The 21,520-nt window shown below is 42.2% G+C and overlaps 1 protein-coding gene across 6 annotated transcripts in view; it reads right to left on the reverse strand.

The window, feature by feature from the left end:
- KIAA2012 (KIAA2012 ortholog) overlaps positions 1-21,520 on the reverse strand; it is a 129,534-nt gene that overhangs the window by 50,529 nt on the left and 57,485 nt on the right. For 4 of the 6 annotated variants that reach the window (XM_037009186.2, XM_037009184.2, XM_037009183.2 and 1 more), the window contains 2 exons: positions 18,213-18,281; positions 10,427-10,503 (listed from right to left, as the gene is read on the reverse strand). In XM_037009186.2, the coding sequence (XP_036865081.2) occupies positions 10,427-10,503; positions 18,213-18,281 (146 nt within the window). The remainder of the gene's footprint in view (positions 1-10,426; positions 10,504-18,212; positions 18,282-21,520) is intronic. The other 2 variants (XM_073218331.1, XM_037009185.2) reach the window with 1 other exon arrangement.

Here is a 21,520-nt window from a genome sequence, read left to right on the forward strand (position 1 = left end):
CAGTCAGCAGAATGTGAAGTACTGTTTTTGCTTATTATGTTCAAGTGTTCTAGCAAATGAATGATAGTGAAAGGGTTTGGGAGATGGGAGGAAAGAAAAGATCAAATATATTTATGTATGTATGGGAGGATTCTGGAAGGTAGTGGTAAGAGGAGAAAAAGTCAGAAAGTTGAAACAAGGAAAGAGTCATATTTTGGGGTGATTTTTCCTTTATTCATTAAACTGCTATTTATTGAGTGATATTGTATGTGTCAAACACATAAAAAAATAAATAGGATGATTTAGATAGTGATAAATCTATGAAGATAATGAAATGGTGATAGGATGGAGGTTGCTGGGAGAAGAGTGGGACTACCTTTGGGTGATCAGGGAAGACCTCTCTGAGGAGGTGACTTTTGAGCAGAATGTTGGGTGACAAGAAGGAGCCAGTCCTGGAAGGATCTATCATTAGCAGGCAGTGTAGCCTGTATCTGATTATTCAATAAAACCAGTCAGGGGTTCTTTGAAAAGGAGAGTGGGATTCCTGGTTTCTAGGCCTGTTCTGCCCATCTTCTGGGCTCCATGCCGGACACTGGGAGGCATGCCTGTATTTTCTGGGCAGCAGAGCCGTCATAATGGACACTTGCTGTTCTTGGGCTATTCTGGGAGCAAAGACAGCAGAATAAATAGTAAATGTGAATCAAGGTCTCTGAAGGTGTAGAAAGGAGAAGAAAAAATAAGGTTAAGTAGAGGGGAAGAAAAATGGGGGAAGTAGAAGAAAAAATGGGGGATGCTGAAGCTTTTTTGTTTCTGTTATGTGCATGTTTTAGTGGGAATGGTTACAAAACTGATGGAAAGATGAAATGATTCCCAGAAAATAAAAATGCATACTTTCACCTATATTGTACTGTAAATAGTTTAATATTTTTATGTTCTGCTAAAAAACACCTGGAAGCCTTTCTCTTCAGTAAATGAAACAATAAAGTTTAATGAGTTAATTTGGCAAAGCTGATTTGAATTGCACAGAAGGCATTGTGTAAGTACTTGGCATTTAAAAAGTCATCTGACATTTAAAAGGAGATGGCTGTTAACGAATTCAAGAGCTAATCTTATACTTGGACAGAGTGAGCCATGGAAAATCCAGGATTATTATCTTGCTGTAAACATGATGTGATTCAGTTGAAAGCCAGAACAAAAGAGACCTATTGGTTCTATACAAGTATCCATATGCACACACAGCTAATGTAGCAAAATTTAGAGGACAGCCATTAAATCAAACAAATATTTCCTTTCTTACTCTTGGATTATCATCACTGAGCTACAAACTCTAGGAGAAACCCTTCTCTCCAATAATTTTTCCTCTTCGAGTTGTGTGTTTTGAAGGGAAACAACCATGGGTTGGCTCTCCAGTCATTGGAACTAAGCTTAGGAAGGAAAGGAGATTCTAAACCCGACCAGCTAGATCTCCACCCATGAGTCCCACAGAGCCACCAAAGATACGGATCTGTCCTGCAGGCATCTGTCAGGTCCTCCTCTTTACTTCTCCCACTCCTTTCTAATTGGGGTTCTCCATCTCTGTAGCTGCAGTTTAATGGCTCCAAGAAAAGCTATCGTCCCTTATTAAGGAGGCTGCAACACTCTTGCTGTCTAACTGCCTCCCACGCAGCTCCCTTCACTCTGCCTGACAGCAAGCTGCCAAGAGTTTCTGGGAACCTGTGGGCAAGCTGAGCTGGAGGAGGAAAACAGAAGTAAGGAGGGCCTTTGTAGCCAAGATCTGAAATGTGCTGGGGTACACACCCCATCATTATCTTAGTGCATGGAGAGTGGGGTCAGAAGGGCTTTGCTGAAATGCTTATGTGGTCTATCAAGTTGTCACATCAAACCTCTGTGCACATAGGGCATTTGTCCCCTCCTGTGAACAAACAAAAGGAAAAAAGCCAGTCTCTCCTCTGGACCACCAGGCTCCCCTCCTTGGCTGAGAGTCTGTCCCTGTACTTCCCTGGGGTGGGAGGGATAGTTCTGAGAGGTTTAGTTCCTGAGGGTGGGGAGGGGAGAGGAGGGCTGGGATTCTGAGCTTCCTCCTGGCCATGCCCTCTGCTGGGTGAGGTGCGGACCAGATCCTGGAAAGGGCCATTCCTGCTGGGATCTACGGGCTGAAGGGCCTGGAAAGTTCCCCAGTGTTTGGCCTTCTCAGCCCCTGTTATTTCTTGCCCATGGCAGTTGGACTGGGGACACAAGTGGGGCCAAGCAGGGCTTGGAACTCTGCTAGGTTCCCTAAGACTGGGCCACCTGGGGAAGGATCTGAGTGGGCTAGGGGCTTTGTCTACCCAATCCACTCAGGCTGACTTGGAGGGGACCCAGTCTGTGTAAGGTTAGCCACCCCAGCCACCCCTAGATCCTACACTGAGAACTCATCTCTAGGTTTCCCTGGCCTGGAGGCACAGAAGACTTATAGTCTGCAGGAGGCCAGAGAGAACACCAGGATGTGTTCAATTCAACAACCTGGCTGGCTTACAAGCATCTTTCTGCAAAGAGGCAACCCCAGCCACAGCATGGCTCCACCTACCACAAGTCAGCCCTGGGGTTCAAGTGCTTGCTACCTAGGTCATCCTGCTCATCTCAGCCACATGACGCCTTGGCCCACTTTTTGTGTTCTAAAGACAATTTGGTGCTGGTGAAATTGGCTGAGTGGACAGTTTTAGGAGGGCTCTACAAGGAGGCATAGTGGAGATAGTTTGGTCAGAAGCCAGAGAAGAGCTTTTTGTTCCCCTTGAGTTTCCATCCACTTTTTTATGCCTCAACTCTACGGAAGGAGATTTTGTATCTTCCTGTGTGTTTAGCAAATTAGCCCAATAACTAGCAAACATTAGACTAAGAAGAGAAACACTGCAATCTCCAGTCTTAGCTTTTGCGAGGGACTCTTCAGTGACTTCTGTCAAGTCATTAAACTTTCTGTGCCTCAGTTTCCCTACCTATAAAATGGGGCTACCCTCATTGTTCTCCTCAGGGAGCTTTAGAATAATGAAACACAGGACATTTTAATTCGAGGCCTTTTACTATCTGGAAATAAATCTTATCTTTGAATTCTAATTGATATTGTCTCAGTTCAATTAAGTGCTTTGTTGACACAACAGAATCATTGTTTATCTGGCTTAGCAAGAGCTGGAGGAAAACTTTTAAGCCAAAATAGTGATCTCTTCTGCCCCAGGGGAGATAGGAACTATCTTTGTCTGTGCAGGGCGTGGTGGGAGGTGGGTGTCTGGATGTCTTCAGGCTGGAACTTTGCCTGTATTTGAGAGATGACCTATCCTGTTTCAGACTGGGAGATGGGAGGTGGTCAGGTGCAGGTGGGAGATCTGAACAAGTCCCTAACTCCTCTAACACAAAATTTTAACCCCAAATCCTGCGACTTCCTTGTTTTGTTGGTGCTGGGGTGATTTTTCCAATCTGAAAACCAGAGGAAAGATAGGGAACCTCAACTTGGAAACTGATTCCAGTGTAAAAAAGGTAATTTAAAATCAGTTGCTTTTTACTAGAAAAAGAAATGTTACCCATGGTGCTTTGATTCCCACACTGGCACATAAAAGTTTATCTAACCGGTAATTTAACTGGACTAAGGTGTCGAACTAGTCCTGTCAATGCCAGGACAGCAGAAGCCTGGAAGGTGAGAAAGATGTCCTTTCTTTCCTTTCCATTGGGTCCTTCTGGCCTCTGACCTCTAAGTTTTCCTGGACAGCCATGTGCTGTGGGGGAGTGGGGCCCTGCTGGACACAGTGTACTGGCCCCAAGATTCCCTGTCTCCCTCCTTCCCCAGGCCCTGAGCTATGTTCCCTTGGGTGCAGCGTGGAAAACAATTAAAAAAAAAAACCTCATAATATGATACGAGAAACTCAAAACGAATCTCTAATAAGTAGAATTAACAGCAGTGAAACAAAATTCTAGGAAGCACAGAGGATATTTGGAGGGGTGTTTGGGCTTGGGGTTAAGGGTGGATGGAGTGGGGCAGGGGGAAATGGTAGGTAGATTGACTCACAGGCTTTTAGTTTTTCCTGCTTTTCAAGCTGCTGCTTCTCCATGTCTGAACCCTTAGACTGTATATATGCTCCTAGTTCTGTTTCATAATGGCTTTCAAGCACAGGGCAGAGGAATAGAATAATAATTACCATTATAATTTATTGGGACTGCCTAGTGACAAGCATTGTGCTAATCCCTTTCCCTATGTTGTTTTTCTAATCCTGGTTATGACTCCATGAGGGACATATTATCTTTTACAGATGAGGAAATTGAGCCTCAGAGAGGTTTAACAACCTGCCTGAACCCACACAGCCAGTATGGAAGAAGCTGAGATGTAAAATCAGCTTTGTGGGATTCCCAAACCAGTATGCCCCTTTGCAAGCACAGGTCTCCTGGTGCTGAAGGGGGCCCTGTGTGTTGTGACATCTGTTTCCTCATCTGTGAAATAGAGACAGTAAGTGTATCTACCTCAAAGGGGTATTGTAGGGATTAAGGGAGATAATCCTAAACCCTGAATTTAGGAAACCTCAAGAACATAGACTGTTATTACCATTTAAAAAGAACCTTTCAGGATAATGGGGAGATGATTGTTGCAGCTTATGATAGGTACATAGAGGTTCATTATACTATTCTCTTTACTTTGCATGTATTTAAACTTTTCACAATAAAAATAAAAAAAAACACAAAATTAACTAGGCACACACATATCATGGGTCTGGTTGAAACTAGCAGCCAATAAATCAATAAATACAGATGTACTGGAAGAAATGATAGCCACAGTGATAATTCAATAAATAAAAGCCTTGATTTTGAATTAAAAACAAACCCTTCTCAATAAATTATCCTTAAATTGTCAATGGAGTTTTTGGGTTGACAAAGTAAACCAGTGGGTAAGGTTGAACCAGAAGATGAAGTTTGCTTGGATCTTCAAAAAGCCTTTTGAATCAAGGTCCACAACCAAAGCTATTTACAAAACCAGGGAGAAAGGGGGAGAGGAGGGTGGAGAGGGGTTGGGAGGGAGATGACACAGGGAACCTGGGGAAATGTGTGCCGTGCCTTCAGAAATGAGAAAGAGAAGGTAGGGAGTAGGACTTCTGTAGATGGGGAGATGCAAACAGTTCATTCTCTTAGGGAGCACTGCTAGGCCCAGTCTTACTTAGCCTCAGAAAGATGACCCAAGAAGTATGCCCAGTGACAATTCCAATCTGCACATGACCCAAAACTCTTCCAGAGGGTGAAATACCCAGAGAGTGGCAATCAACAGCAGAAAGTACTAGGAGACCATGTGAGTTGTTAGAAAAATGTCAGCTGAACTTCCATACTATTATCACTGGAAATAATACAAATGCAATCTCCAAATTCTACGTAGAGGATTATGACTTTTTCTGCCCTGGACATAGACCTTAATGTCAACATAAGATTAATTTTCAATATTTTCCCCTAGAGTGGCTACCATGTGCCAGAAACTATTCTAAACACAGTGAATAAGGCAGAATAAGAAAAAAGAAGTCTATCTGAAAGATTAGTAGGGTTTTCTTTTAGATAACAGCCGAAAAGTTCAATAGAAGGCAGTGTATGGCTCAGAAGGACACTGAAACAAAAGATTGCCTTTGTAGCCTGATACAAAACATAGTGTGTCTACAGGTGGTTTTTTTCTTTTTTTTTCTGTCCTGAAAGGGGATACGAACACCATCTGTGAAACCACCATGGAAACAGATGGGGTAAACACAGGTTTATTCAACCTAAATCCTAGTGTGCTAGAATTACAGGCTACTCTTTGAAATCCGAAAGTGAATGTATGATGCCTAAAATAGAATATGAATTTATACTGCTGTAAACTCATGAAACCTGAATTCAAGAGATAATATGGGTTGAAATTAGAAGTAGCTTTGTGAAATAGTAAAAAGGGACATAATTCCAGTTTAACAGGATTTTTGGGATAGTACTAAAGTTCTAATCCCCACAAAGCAACAAAACGAAACCCAAGATAAAGCACGTGAGAAAGGATGTTTGCTCTCCCTCACAAAGGGAGAAGATCTACATGAAACTGGTGAGATGGTTTCTTTCTTATTTTAAACAAAGAGATGCATGGATTCTCGGGAAATGTAATTAAGGTTTGAGCTTGTACTCTCATACTCTACTGACAACCCCTCTGGCCGGACAGCTCTGTAACCCAGTGGGCTCCGTCCCCCTCTTGCCCCAAGTTTACACAGATGGGTCTGGATGGACATGATAGTTTCATACTTTGAAAGCCAAACTTTTCAGAGAAAGAAGTGAATTCATTGTCCCTCAAAGTCTAGGGTCAGAGGGATAAAATGTTAAAAAGGGGTTGAAATCCTTAAAAGGAGAATTCTGATGGCTCTATTCAACAATCTAATAAAAACATAATTAAAGTTAGATAGTTTTCACTAACAGTAGTTAAAAACACAGCACTTTTTTAAACAACAACTTTGGGGTTGTTTAGCTTGCTGTACACTTTTTTACTACGACTCCTAGATCATTTTAAGCCAGCCTTCAATAAAACCAGCTCTCCTCATGATCCACTTTTTCTTCTTACCGGGACAGTTTTGAAAAAATTGAAAAACAATGAAAGACCAGAAGACAAAATAGAAATAACACATCCCTAATTTCAAATTAACATGACTGAACATTTTTGCATGCATGATTTGCAGGTCTTTTGCTCATAGATACAATACTTTAATAGTTGCAGTTCTAGTTGATATCACTTTGATTTCCACTTTTGAAATGTAATCAGTGTTTCTCCACTGGGGGTGATTTTCCCTTCAGGGGACATTTGACAAGGTCCAGAGACATTGACTGTCACAATTTGGGGGTTTGTGTTACTGGCATCTCGTGGGTAGAGGCTAGGGATGCTGCTCGAACCCTACATTGCCCAGGATACCTGGCCCAAAAGGTCAATGTTATTGAGGCCGAGAAGCCCTGCATTAAACCATTAGTATTAAATCAGTTTCTATTATGAACAAGCATCATTTTTTAATGCCTGAATTAAACCCCTGAGAGGGATATTTCATACTTAATCATTTCTCTGATGTTGGTCAATAGGTTGTTTCCAGTGTTTCTCTGTTTGTTATACATAATGCTGCAGTGGACATCTAAACTCACTTTTTTCTGCTGGATTATTTCCTTAGGATAAATTTCCAGATGTCAGAAAAATTGAATGGGTATGAAAATTTTTCATGTTTCAAGGGTCATTTTGCCATTTTGTCTCACAAATGGATTAAACCAAATTACAACCCACCATAAGTATGTAAGTGTACCATTTTTATTAAAATCTCAGCAGTACTGGTGTTACCATTTTGAAAAGTGAGAGGAGGCACACACATTTCAAACATAAAATGGTACCTCCAGTTTGCCCCATTTGCATTTAAATTGCCAGTCCGGATGAATATTTTTCCATGCTTGTTTTCTAGTACTATTATTTTTTATGTGACTTGTCTTTTGCTTATTTTTTTAACTGGCTCTCAATGTTTTTCTTTTAAAATTGAATATGATCTTTGCTGAGTATGGATAGTAATGCTGTTGTAGTTAATGAAAGTTTTTTTAACTTTCTTTTTTGAAGTTTTACTTTCTCCCTCCCACAGCAAGGATATGTTAACGGTTCCGGTTACGATCTTCATTTACAATTTTAATATTCTTTTTAGGTGCTGGTCACCTCACTCACCCTGCAGCCTCTACACAGTCTCTGGAGAAGAGTAAAAGCTTCTCTAGTGGTTGATGTCAGCCACCAGGTAAGGGCGGAACGTCGTCTCTGACGGGATCCAGGAACTAATTTCCTTTAATTAAATGAGAGGCCTTAGGAGGAGCCATAGGCAGGAAGGAAAATACATGAGAAGGAGAATACCAAATTCTGTGAGGGGTTGGAAGGACCTGCATTAAAAAATGGGCACCATTCTTTCAGAACTTCAGAATTGGCAATGCTCCATATGCAGCTATTAATATGCAAAAAAATGCCTTAATAAATACTTGATTCTGTTCACAGTGGGGAGGCAGTTCATTTGAAAGAGGAAATGGGAGCTTGGAGTTGAAGTATGTCTGCTTGTCTCCTTTTCCTTTTTTCATTGCCCTTTTCATCTCCACATCTCCCCCAATAGTTCTCTTCCTCTCTCCCCGATTTAACCCCCTCCACCAAAGACTAGGAGGTCGCCGGTGTCATTTGCTGAGCCCATTTCTATTTATGGATTTACCCCGACCCTGATCCTCGGCCAGGTGTGGACGGGGTGTCTGAGGAGCTGGCCGCACAGTTCGCCGTCCTGTCTGCCTGTGGCCTAGATCCCTCGCGCTCCCGGCCCCTGGGCGCGCGGACGGCCGCGGGGAGGGCGCCGCAGAGGTTTCCCCATCCAACCGGCAGGGGGCAGCCGTAGGCAGCCTCCAGGCCGGCCCAGGCCCCGAACCCGGCACGTCCGCAAAGCCCCGGCTGGCCTCTCTTACCCGCCCGTCAGAGATTGTTTTCCAAATCTAGGTCTGTGACCCCCCATTAAGGCACGGCCATGCCAAGTTAGTCCGCCTTTGGGTTTCCCCCCCAAATTCTGTGATTAAAAAGCCAAAGTATTTTGTGTGACTGAACTCAAATGGTCAGACCCCAGTGAAGGGAGGAGGGGGTGAGTCAGCGGGGAATTAATGGAAAGGCAAGAAGGGTAGAAACTGCTGAGGCTGACAAAGATCAGTTTTGTGTGATAGCCCAGCCTGCTGCCCAGCGGGAAGGCGACAGGGGATGGAATCCACGGGACCTGCCAGTGGCCCATCAAGGTATATAACTGAAATCTGCCGGGCAGAGATTTGTTTCTAAATCCTTTCCAGATGCTTTACAGTAAACATGAAATTAGTCATTTACATGGAGTAGGTGGAGGAAGTAGTTAAACTTGAAGTCGGTGATGAATCTAATAAAGGGCCATTAGCCTCAGTGAGTGAGGGAGACCCGGCCACGTCCCCCACCTCATCCCCACTTTCTCTATGTTTGAGGACTGGTGGGCCTTCCTAGACTTTTCCTCAAATAGTTTTTCTTTTGGGGACTCCTCCTTTTATTCTAATTTGTTTATTTTTTGTGGGGGGCTAACTCTAAAGGAAGTAAGACCACTGTGACTTGCACAGATCATTTGGTCCTGGTGGGAACAGCCCTCTCTGTTCACCAGAGGCACGAGAAGTCTGCAGACTGAGCTGGGCCTGCCACAGCCTTACAGGGGAACCCAGGATTAGAGTTTAAGACCCTCCGTCTGGTGTTCTTCTTTCTGACCACAAGGTTAACAATTCAGTCTAGGACTAATCTGACATGACTGAGCTACTTACTCTTTTATTGCAGGTGATGTTAGGTCTCCTGAAATACAACTATGGGGCTGTGTGAATTTGGAGTGTTTTGGGTATGTGAGGCATTTGCAAGGCCTTGCAGTTGTGGAATTACAAAAATAAAGCATGGTATATTTTCCTTAGTCACAGACTCTCTTAAAAAGGAAAACCTTCCAGATCCTTTATAAAGGGTGTCTTCAAAGCGGACAGGTAAAAAAATGCCAACTTTGGTTCTGTGGTTCCTCAGTAGCAGAAAGGGTCGGCTCAGCCGTGTTTTACTTCAGCAGAGGCCTGACCCAGGCGTGGGTTCTAACAGTGAGAGTTCATATCCTTCCTCAGAACCCAGGTAGGCACACACATGAAAACAAAACTACTTTTATTATTATATTTTTTTAATGAGCATGAGGGAAGAGAAAGGAGGGAAAGAGCCAGGCTGTGGCAGGAAGTTGGAGATAAGGGAGAAATAGAGATCAGGAGTCCCCCAGGCTATCACCCAGCAGGGAGAGACCTGACAGTGCCCTGGAGCTGCTCTGCTTCTGCCTCAGTTTCTCTGAGATCCCAGGTGCAGCTCTAGCAACTCCCCTTAGCTGTCTCTCTAGAGAGAATTTGATGACAGTTCCAGCCTCAAAGCTTCAAATGAAAGAACAAACTTACAAATATTTGTGAACACAGGTCCTTGAACCACTAACGACATTCCTAACCGATCCAGAGGAAGCAATTTTCTCCCTTCTTCAAGGTAGTGACTTTTTTTCTTGATGGCTAGTTTTTTCTCCTCATCAGGAATGAGAATTGGAATAGAAAGAATGGATCCACTGTGCCTACTCCCTCAATGGACAACACGTTGCAGTTTCCTTGTCCCCTTTTTGACTTTGCAGAAGTCAGGGAAAGGCCTATTCTGCTTATTCATGCACACGAAGAGCCAGACAAAACAAGTCCAAGTTGAGTTAAGACATTCCAAATCTATGAGTACAGGAACCTCTGTGATTTTATAGTCTACTCGTCTCTTTTTATTGATGAGGCGAATGAGGCCCAGAGAGGTAAAGAATCTCACCCAGAGTCACACAGAAAGCTGGAACAAGAACACAAAAGTCCTGATTCCTATTCTCATGCTTATTCAGAGTTAATACTGTACCTGCTTCTCTGGCTTTTGGGTGAAAAGTGAGGTTTCATTAAGATTCATTTGAAGATCGATTCCGGGTTCAGTGTTTGCTATGGTGAAAATCAGAGAGAAAAGGACCAAGGTTGTCAGATCTATGTCTCATGAATTTTTATATTTACCTGGTTTATATACACACCTGGTTCATACGTGTAAGATTATAAACACAAGTACACCTATGGCATTCATATTTACTCTCCAAAAAAGACCTGTAACCTCTATAGTCATAGTCTAAACACCACATTAAATATAGTGTTGAGACTTTATATTCAAATTTCTATTTTTCCTTGTTTTGGTTGCTCTTTAAAAGACCAAAAGTGAATTCTTTGTGCAGCTAAAATTTAGAAAGAGCTGAAATTTAAAAGGAAATATTGATGGAAAGAAGATCTGCTGATACCTTTGAATATAAATTTTGTATGATTTTACTTCACTGAAGTAGGAAAATGCTTCAGCAACCTTCCAGATAGAGAGATCAGAGACTTGCTTTTTCCCTCATAAGGTGGAGGGGGCAAGAGGAACAGTGGAAACATGAAGCAAACAAAGGCCAAAGCCACTGTGGGGCTGGCTGGAGGGGCAATCATGGAGCTCACCATGAAGCAGGGGCCCTGCAGGCACTGACATGGCGCTGGTGTGTAATCCACGCAGTTCTCCACAGTGCTTGTGTTATCTCTGATCTTTGCAAGTGTGGAAACTGAGGCTCAAAGGTAAAGTAACCTGATGTTTACAGCTAGGGAGGTTTTGAATAAGGATTTGAGTCCAAGACTGCCTGACTCAAACCTCTTGCTGAAAAGGCTAACTGGATTTATTTAGTTTTTCTTTTGTTCCTCTAAGAAAGTAAATTTCATGTTTAGAAAGAAATGTTTATTTGAGGAACAGACTGAATTAAGCACATGTTCCACTAACAAGGATTTTAGTCTCTAGTGTGGGACCAATGTCCAACATACTTGCCACTTTTAAGTAGCTCTTTTAAGAACCTATGGCCACATATGACTCTGCACCATTCCTTGTGGGCTGACTTTTCCTTTTCTGTTGTTTCTCAGCTGTCCCCTTCTGTCTTGCTTGAAAATGGCTTCTGCACAGATTTAAAACCTTTCTTATTTAAAACATCTGGGGAAACTGAGACCCAGACAGTGGTTTCATGTCATTGAAGGTCATCCTTGACAGCACAAGACCACAACCTAAACCCAGATCTTCTGATCTTAGCATGTCGTACGTTTCCCTCCATATCACACTTCTTCTTATTAGTCTTACTTGAGCTTTTGCCACATCACAGCTGCTCGGCCATGATCCTTCCTCTGGACAAATCCAGCCCAGTGGAATTGTGTTGTGATGAGTTTCACTTCACTGTGGATTGGAAGGAACCATGGGTCTCTTAGAAATGAAACTTGTAAATTCTAACGCATAAGGAAAGTTCTTGCAACACCAGGAGAATGAATCAGTCAGCCAGAGTTCAAGAAATGTAAACACATTTTTAGATAGGAGACTGAAAAATTACATAGGACTTCTCCATCTCCTGGGTCAAGACCCTGGTAATTTACTGAGGTCCAAGCTGTCAAGGAGGAGACACAACTCAAACTGCATTCCAGGGAGATAAAGCAATGGGGGTGGTAAAACTTCCTGTCTGAACAATGTGGCAGGATCTACCCTTGTTATCAAGCTGAAGAAACTGACTAACTCATCCACTGATGCAGGCAACTGGCTGTGAACACAGGCGTGATTCTTTTTCGTCATTCGGGTGTTTCGGAAGCAGGTATGTACATTCACAAATTACAGACGGCACAGCTTCCAGACTTGCCTGAAACTGGGAGCTGAGTCTTTCTGTGATGAATATTTATGCCACAAAAGAGATAAACAGAAAACACATTCCTTCCCTAGCTGCCCACCACCAGGGCTGAACAAATTTTCAAACGCTAGCATTAATCTAACCACAGGCTTTTAACAAGGAGATAGCATTCCCACCAGATAATCAGGCAGTTTCAGAGATGACCCTTACTAGATGGGGTCTCATTCCAGCCTCTTCTGCCTTCTTCAAATCATGGGATCCTTCACCAAACACTCAAAGCTTGAAAAGCAGGAAGAGCATCTGATTCTAGCATGGAATTTGGTGCCCCAACATTTCCTTCTATTTAAACCTATGTTGACTGGGTTTAATTCCCAAGCTGTTGTTGTTCATTCTTTTAGAAACAGTCATTTTTATTCCCACTGTTTCAGAATACTTATTTCCCTTGGATGGGATTCTCTGCTGGGCCCCATTTGGTATCAGAATAGAGACCAAATCCCAAAAAGTCACCTTATCAGGCAAAGTGGGCCTTTAGACTGTCTCCTTTAGAGATGTGTGTCAGGGCTTGGGAAAGACCATGCCCTAAAGTGGCTCAGTACTCTGTGGTTGTAAGGGCAGTAGCTTTTGGAGATGCTGGCAGAGCCTCCTAAATATGCTTAGGGCCTTTTCCCACACAAAGCATTTCTGAGGCATGAGCAACCTTTGATGGTTAGTATGCTCTTATAGAACTTCCCTCATAACTTGCAGCGGCTCATCACTGGGGAGTGGGTATATGCATGGGCAAACAGATCTCAGAAAGCCCCTTTGTCTTCTCACAGCTTGGCACATGGCCTTGGGCCCCTGCAGAAACCAGTGGGAGGAGCCCTAAAAGTCAGCCATATTACCTTCATGGTGTATTTTTGATCAAAAATGGAAAATGCAAAAGCAAATTCTAGATAATTAAAAAAAATTCTTCCCAGGATACACTAAACCATAAAAGGAAAGATAATTCTGGGCCCTTCACATAGCCTTGCTGACCTTTCCTTAAGAATGATATCTAAAAAGCACTTTATTTAACATGATGTAACTCAAGATGCCTATGACTTATAGAGTGTTTGACTTGTTATAATAAATCTCAAGTCTGCTGATGCAGGACACCAGGACCCAAAATGGCCTTTTGTTTTTGTCATTATCAGATTCTTGGGATGAAATTTAAGACCTTATTTATGCTACACATTTTCACTTTAACTCTTCCTGGATAAGGCGGAGGGTGAGAGGGGCATATCTGTTACTGGAGACATGAGAAAGTCTCTAGGCTAAAGACATAACCCAGGGAGCTCTATTAAAGGATCCAGGTAGATTGATCTAGAAGAAATAAGTCAGTCTGAATTTAAATATGGAAATGCCTAGGAAATGCAAGAGCAGTCTATTCCTTTCCATTTGGAATAAAAGTTCTTTTACTTATATCTTCTTAGACCAAGGCTAGTTCAGTCTCAAGGGTCTGGCTTTAGCTTTGGAAACACCAACTTCTCTCAAAGGTTCATAATTTATTTTTTATGGGACAGTCCAAAGGTACATGGCAGTTTACCAAGCCCAAAATGGAAGGCAAGCTAGATGATAGAATTTAAATTTGAATTGTTTAGAGACAAAATTTCAAGTACATGAGAAACCCTCCAATCAAGATACCCAATGGGATTAATTAGGATACTTGGGGTGGAGACTGTGTGAAAGAAGGGAATTTAAAAAAGAGGCTGAAGATGGTGCTACATACAAAGAGGCCAACCAATTTGATTCATATGGTGGTCTTCATTCTGCAGAAAATAGTGCTTTTGGTCACTTGCTCTCAAACAGGCATAGGCATCTGGTCTCCCAGCCTCTAGTCTTAACTCTCTTCAATCCATTCTCTGCATAGCTGGGGGAGTCATTTCTCTAAAATAAAAATCTGTTAATATCAATTCAATTCCTGCATAAACAGGGTCTCAGAACCTTTGGAATACATTCTTAGTTGCTGCCTATGGCCCTTCATGATCCGATTCTTACCTACCCTACTGGCTTCCTTTCTCACCACTTTCTCTGCCCTGGGGTTCAATCATTTTAAGCTGGTTACATCTCTCCCTTGCCACCATCTTCTTTAATCTTCACAATGTCCCTTTCCTTGGGAGCATCCTTTCGTCTCACTTGGCTAGTTCCTACATATATCCTTAGAAGCTCAGTGTAAGTGTCCTCTCCTTCCAAAAGCTTTTTCAGCCTCCAGGCTGAGTTAGTCTTTGCTCATTCATAGCTATCAGCACACTCCACTACTGTGGATGACTTTAAGGCATGAACTTTGTCTCTCAGCTGTAGTCTTGTGCCTAGCACACTATTGAATAAGTAGATGGTCAATTAGTGTTTGTTAAAAGAATGAATGAATGAGCAATTTTTATGTGCTTTGTAAAACAGTCTCACTAATTCTTTTTATTGGATGTATTTTGATGCTGTGATTTAGTCAATTTTCAAATAAGGAGCTGTAAAAAATTAAGACAACAGCAAATGAGAATCCTTAGGTCACAGGGAGATGTGTGAAAGAAGCAAGACAGAAACTAGGAAAAAAAAATCCTAGAGAAGAGCCTCATGCTTCTTTATGGTCTCTGATGAGAAGATGGCACAAATGTCTGAAGGGTGATGAAACAGAAAAGAGTATTTATGGGTTGCTAGTTAATGAAAATGTTAATTTTTTATTACTCTAACAAAGAAAAATTGATATTCTAAACTTTATGTGGAGAAATATAACTGATACAAACACACATATACATAGACATCTTAAAATCTGTATCAGCCTTAAAATGCATGGTGCTAATCACTACCTTACTGCCTAAGCAAGGAAGGCCCTGTTCCCTCATGCATATCATATGCTAAGCGAACAAGCATATCCTGGCTACATGGAGAGACACATCCTCAGAATTTTAATAATCCTTAGATTTGTGGATATCCCCAGTGCATATCATATTCCCTAAAGTAGAAATGAAAAAAGAGGGGTAGTTCTTCAGACTCTTAAGGAGTCTATAAGTAAAGGATTAGAGTGATTTATAAAAATTTTTTTGGCAGAGAATCACCAGGTTGTTAAACCACTTCCCTTTCTCTTCCTTCCTTCCATCACCAGCCCCATCAGTTGGCTTTCTTTTCAGGGACCATTGAAAAATACTTATGTAAAAAAATCAATGTTCTTCTTTTTAAAAAGTAACTTTGCAAGAGCTATTGCAGATGTAACAGTGAACACAGACCACAACACTGAAGTGTGGGTGCTTGGAGGCTGGCTAGCTTAGTGATGGCCTTCTGTCTTCCCTCTGATGTCTATGATTTGACATCATGCCTCTGCACAATGAAAAACTGCATGTATTCCTGACTTCTGAGGTCATTTACACATAGTTGAAGCTGAACTTCAAGTCCACAAATACCCAAAGTTCATCTATATAATACTTTTTAGAACCCAATGATTGTTTCCTGAAAATATTTGTTAAAACCAAATGATCAAAAGGAAAACAAAATTTGTGAAAGTACCAATGAGTAGGTATTTTAATTCCAGAGGGTATCAGGTATTTTCAGAGTAGCATAATATCCATTTTCTTGAAAACAAATGGGGAATGTTAAGCACAAAGAGATGTAAGAATTTTTGTTAAGGTCATTGAGCAAATCAAGGGAACACATAAGTTTCCTATGTTCTAAGCTCTGAAAGAGGTACTCTACACCTATATGGGCAATGATATTGGAATGAGGAGTTATTACTTACTGGGTATAGAGTTTCAGCTTTGCAAGATGAAAACAGTTCTGGAGACTGGTTGCACAGCATGAATCTACTTAACATTACTGAACTGTACCCTTAAAAATGGTGAAGAAGGCACATTTTATGTTGTGTGTATTTTACTGCAATTAAACAAAATGTCAGGGGATATGAAGAGATGAGGAACCGGGAAGAGGAAACAGTATGTTTAAAAGCTTGGAAATAAAGAGATTTGCATTAGTCGAAGGTCTTTTAGTTACTAGGAATAAAGAAGAGAAGAAATAAAACTTTTCTTTCCCTTTCCTGGGTATTGAGTTTGCCATGGGGCAATTCTGAAATAGTCCAAATTTGTCTTTGGCCCTCTACCATTTGCCTTTCTATACTTTTCTCCTTCTTGTGCTTCCTTGCCATATAACTAATATACTTCTGTTCAGCCAAGCCCTTCAGGGTGCCCCACCAGTCAGGCATGGTTCAACCCTTAAAAATTACCCCCAAATCACACACTTCTGTTTCCACCCCATCAGTATTTTTAACCCCTCAGAATGGTTGTTTTCAGCTAGGTTGCCTTCTGAGCCAGAAAATTTTTACCAAAGTGTGAATGACTATTAGCTTCTCAGAAGTCTTAGCCTTTTCAGGGAATATTTCTGAATTTAAAATGAGTCTATTAGTGAGATTTTAATAGTAAAAATGAAATGAAATTGCAACATTTTCAGCCATGTTAGGAAGAATGATTTTGGTCTAGAGAGCTACCCTGTAAAAAGGCCTAACTTGCTTAAAAATCTGTCTTAAGAGTTTGCTTCTCCCGGTTCCTACTTTTCTCTTCAGCTTCTTTCTTCTCCCCTTATCTCAGAAAATTGTAAATCATTTTCAGTATCCACAAAAGGGTGTCTGATGCTGAGTAAGGGAAATTGAATTGAGAAAAGGCTGTGCAACAGAAGCCACCTATTACTATGGGTCATTATTAAGTCAGGAATTTTCTGAACTTTCACATATTGTCAGAAGGATATGTACCTATTTAGACTGACATCACCACTGACCATGCTGTGTGGTAAAAATACAGGTTGTTAGGGTTCAAATCTCATCTCAGCTTTACCACTTAGCTGTGTGACCTTGGACAAGTCAGTTAACCTCTCTGAGCCACTTTGTCCTAGATGAAAAATGAAGAGAAGGATAGAATTTACCTCATACCATAGCTATGAGGATAAAGCCACATAATGCATGTAAAGCACTCAGCATAATGTTTGGCTTATCAAGGATAGATATCAGTGGTAGCTATCATCTTTCACTGAAGGGCTCCTTTAAGAAAGCTGCTCTGGCCCAGTTCCAACCAAGACGTGAGGAGGAACAGAACCGGCACTGAGACTTCCCACCATGGTCAGGATGGCCACCCAAGAAGAATGGCAAGAGGAATAATGCAGAATGCCAGGTTCTCGAGTACTTCTCTGCCTACAGATTTTGAAATTAGCACGGGTATGATATGCCTTTTCTCCTAGTTTCTCAGTCTCTGGTAAAAACTCTTCCCTCCACTCAGCTCTGGCTGCAGCCCTTGGTCTGCGGCATTGCTTCCTGTTACTATAGCTGGTCTCTCATGCAGGATTCATTGCTGCCTGCCCCAAATAAGCAGTGAGGAAGACCACACACATTTCCCTACTAATCAAAGACTCTTTTTAGGGAAGAGAGAAAGTTTCTATATAATCATCTTTTCCACCTGGTCCAAAGCAGAAGCAGCAATGGCAGTGTATGGAGGAGGAGTGGCAGAGCCAGGCCACCCTCCTAGTTTCTGCTTATTTCTCCATGGGGGAACGAAATAGAAAAGGGAGCTTGAAAGAGGAAGAACTGGCCTTAGTTCTCCATTTATAACATAAGTCTGAGTCTTTTCCAGATAGTTCCCTCGTTTGTGGTTGGGCAGACTGAGCTGTGCACAACTCTAGGGGGCAATGTCCACCTCATTATAATGTGCACTGCATAGTGTATGCAAATTCTCCTTCCTCAGCCAGCTCAGCACAAGTGCTTGGTTTGTGTCTCTTCTCCCTGGATGTTGACACTCAGAGAGCACACAGGGCTGCCCAAGAGAAAGCCACAAGGACACCACATTTCTCAGGATCTCCAAAAAGTGATTCTGTTTTCCACTTATTGCTATATTTGTGGAGAAATTGTGTGTTTCTGGAGTTCTAGGTGTGAAACAATACATACGTGCATCAAAAGACATAGAGAAAAAGAAATGACTTTTTAGCGGAAAATCGTACCTTCTAGAAGACATCGAATTTTAGATCCCTCATTTTCATGGCTGGTATTTGAATTGACAGATTCATAAGCTGAAAAACAATACGAGTTTTATCTGAGATTGTGAAAAAGTCTTGAAAAAAGCCACTTTCCTACCAAAACCAAGCCTTGATGCTTAAGCCGCCTAATGAATTGGATGCATGGCATCCAGCCGTAATCGGATTTCATAATGTGTTGGTTTTGAAAATCTGTAGATGCTATCACGGAGAGAAAGCTGATCTAAGATTAAAAAGGTGTTGAAGAAAATATTTTTATACAAGATGTTTAAGGGTGAAATCCTGCAGGGACCAGGAGGCTAAATTTCTGAGAGAGCTTTTGACAGAGTGAGAGCATGAAACAGTTAATGCTTCATCCACACTGCAAGGCGTTTTTGCCCAGTTTGAGCAGCAGATGTGCAGTGGGGCCCCAGCATGCAGCAATGGGGAATGACAGACAAGATGAGGAGCCCCAGCTTCTAGCCCTGGTGCAAGTACAAGGGTTGGGCCAGGGGAGATAGGAGGGCTTCTAGTCCATTGATTCCTGCTTAAAAGACAGAAAGGGTTTTCACAGCCCTGATGAATTTTTTTTTTGTGCTCTTTTAGAATCACCTGCAGTGAGAATTATTCTCCTGGCTGTCCTTGTCAGTCAAAATGAAAACTAGTTAAAACAGTGCTGTTTTCATGGCCAAAGAGAGGTAGGATGACAGACCAGAGATGGACAGGAGAGGTAATAGATAGCAATGAGGTCAACTAAATGGATTCCAAAATGGAATAACCATTTTTGATGAGATATTTGATAGTGTGTATGTGCATGTATGTAAGAGAGAGAGAGAGGTGAGATATCAAGTATATAGCAACAGGAAGGAAAAAGTGAGAGGGAATCAGAAAATTCAAACTGGAAAAGATTTTGAGATCTTTTACCTACCTGTTCCCCACCACCCCAACCCAAACTCATATCCAAATACATTTATGTAAGCATGCATGGATGTATGCTTTATTGCCTCATTACTGATAATAAATACACTAGTGAGGTTGCCAAAAAAGAATGTTTGTTTTTATTGTTTTGCTAAACTGTGGTGGGGGTTGGAAAAGCCTGCTCTTGGGTGCTTTTCCACCTCAGCGTGCATACACGGAGCCACATGCACACACCATAACCTAGGCTGAGCAAGGCAGCTTGGGATTCTGAGGACCAACACTGAAGAGAGAAAAAGCCATAATTAGTGTTAATTGTTGACCCTACAGTTCAAGAACAGATGCTCTGGAGAATGGGAAATGAGAACAAACATTAATTATTGAGTAGGGACCTTGGAGACAGACATTCTGGATTAAAAGGAGAGAGATAAATTGCATAATGAATGTTAATTTTCCCTCAAAGAATTGAATAGTTGGTGGTTGGAAGGAAAAAGAGGCTAAAACAATCATGAAAGAGAAACTTCCGTGTGTCTCGGGGTGAGAAGCTACAGGAGGGTTAGACAAACACTTTCCATCAATGCTTTCCGCCTTGTCCTTTGTCTTACTCCCCGCTCCCAGGAAATCTGCTTTCAGAGTTGTCCTTAGAACTCTTTTTATTTACCACCCTTGTCTGCTAGGAAGCTCGGCCACTTCCCTGAGAGCCCGTAAGCCAGAAAACAGCCACACTGCTTGCTGACAAGCTGAGAGGTGCATGACACTGGAATTCATTTTTTATATGTGCTGGTGGGAGTGTGACTTACATGAGGGAGGCAGCCGCAACCGAGTGCCACCTGGGAGAGGGTTGTGGCCCTGAGGGTGCCGCTGTGGGGATGACTCAGGTTCAGAGCCTTGACTGTTGTTTTATCTTCAGTACAGTACACGGCATGTGCACGCGCACACACACACACACACACACACACACTCTCTGCCCCCAAGTAATTTTCTTAACAGAATGTGAAAACAGAAGGAAGGTAATGTGAGTAGAAAATTGGGGATATGAATTGTAGCCAGTTTTGCAAAGAGACTCTAAAGCAGGCTTGTCCCTGGCTGCTCAGATTCAGAGCTGGTTCAGATCCTGACACCCAGTCGGCGGCTCTGCCTATCTCCCCTTTGCAGTGCCCTCTGCTCTGCCCACTGCCTTGCTTCCCAGCCTCCTCGGCTGTGACCTGGATGTTTTTGCAGCAGCCTCAACATTCAGTCTCCTGCCTGTTCCTTCACACTGGCACACACACTGGGTTGCATGACATCCCTCTTCAAACACCTGTGATTCCTTGTTGAAAAGCAGCATTTCAGCTCTATCCTGGCACATGAGGCCTTCCCCAGTCTGGCCCTGGCCTGCCGCTCAGCCCCAGCTGCCCCCATGAACCCTGACCGTGGCCTCTTCATGCCAGCTGCTCATCATTTCCCCCGTGTACTCTACTCTCTTATCTCTTTGTCACTGTTCATGCTGGTCATGGTTTTCTCTCTACTCTGTTTATCCACTTCACTAATTTCCCAAAGGTTAGTGCAAATGGGGATTCCTCTGCACAAATCTTTCCTAGTTGCCTAAGTTATAATTAACTGCTCCCTCCTTACACACTCCTGAACGGTGTTGTTGTTTGGGCTTCTGTAACAGGGGTGCTCATTTCGTTCTGCTCGTGGTAGAGTGAGCTGCTCAGGGCTCTGTTTGCACACAGACTGTGAGGTTCTTGATGGCAGTAGCCACAGGCCCGGGGCTGAGCCTGGGGATGTGGGACAAGAAGACACTCCCTGTGAGAGAGATAGGCCTGGGAATGAATAAGCTTACTGCTTACCAGGTACAATCAGCATGCACAAGGAGTTAACCTCCTTGTGTTTCAATTTCAATGAGGATTCACTTCATAGGATTTTGTTGGAATGATGGAATAAGATGACATATGCTGTACAGTGCTTGAGAGGCTTTGCTCTCAGTACTGACATCCTTTCCTGTCGCTGGCACATGGTAGGTGTTCCGTTCATTTTATCAAAGGAGTCAAACCCACAGATAATGGGCCTTCTCTCTTTTAAGTCCAGTGATACATAATTCCAGAATTTTACTTAATACTTTACAAGATATACTTGCAAGTATGATTTGGTCTGATTGTCATAGAGCAATGTAAACTGGGGTGATAGATATTATTATATTGTATTATATTAGTTAAGGAATATGGTAAGTTACTGTAACAAAAAGACTCTAAAAGATGAATATTTATTTCTCTTTCTGGGAAGAGTCAAGAGGTGGGCAGAATAGGGTATCTATGAAGTTATCTGGGCACTATGTGTCCTTGTATCTTATGGCCCCATCATCCCATAGAGGGTTACCCTCTTCCACATGGTCAAAGCTG

Source organism: Manis javanica, chromosome 12, assembly GCF_040802235.1.
Source record: "Manis javanica isolate MJ-LG chromosome 12, MJ_LKY, whole genome shotgun sequence".
Classification (NCBI taxonomy): Eukaryota; Metazoa; Chordata; class Mammalia; order Pholidota; family Manidae; genus Manis; species Manis javanica.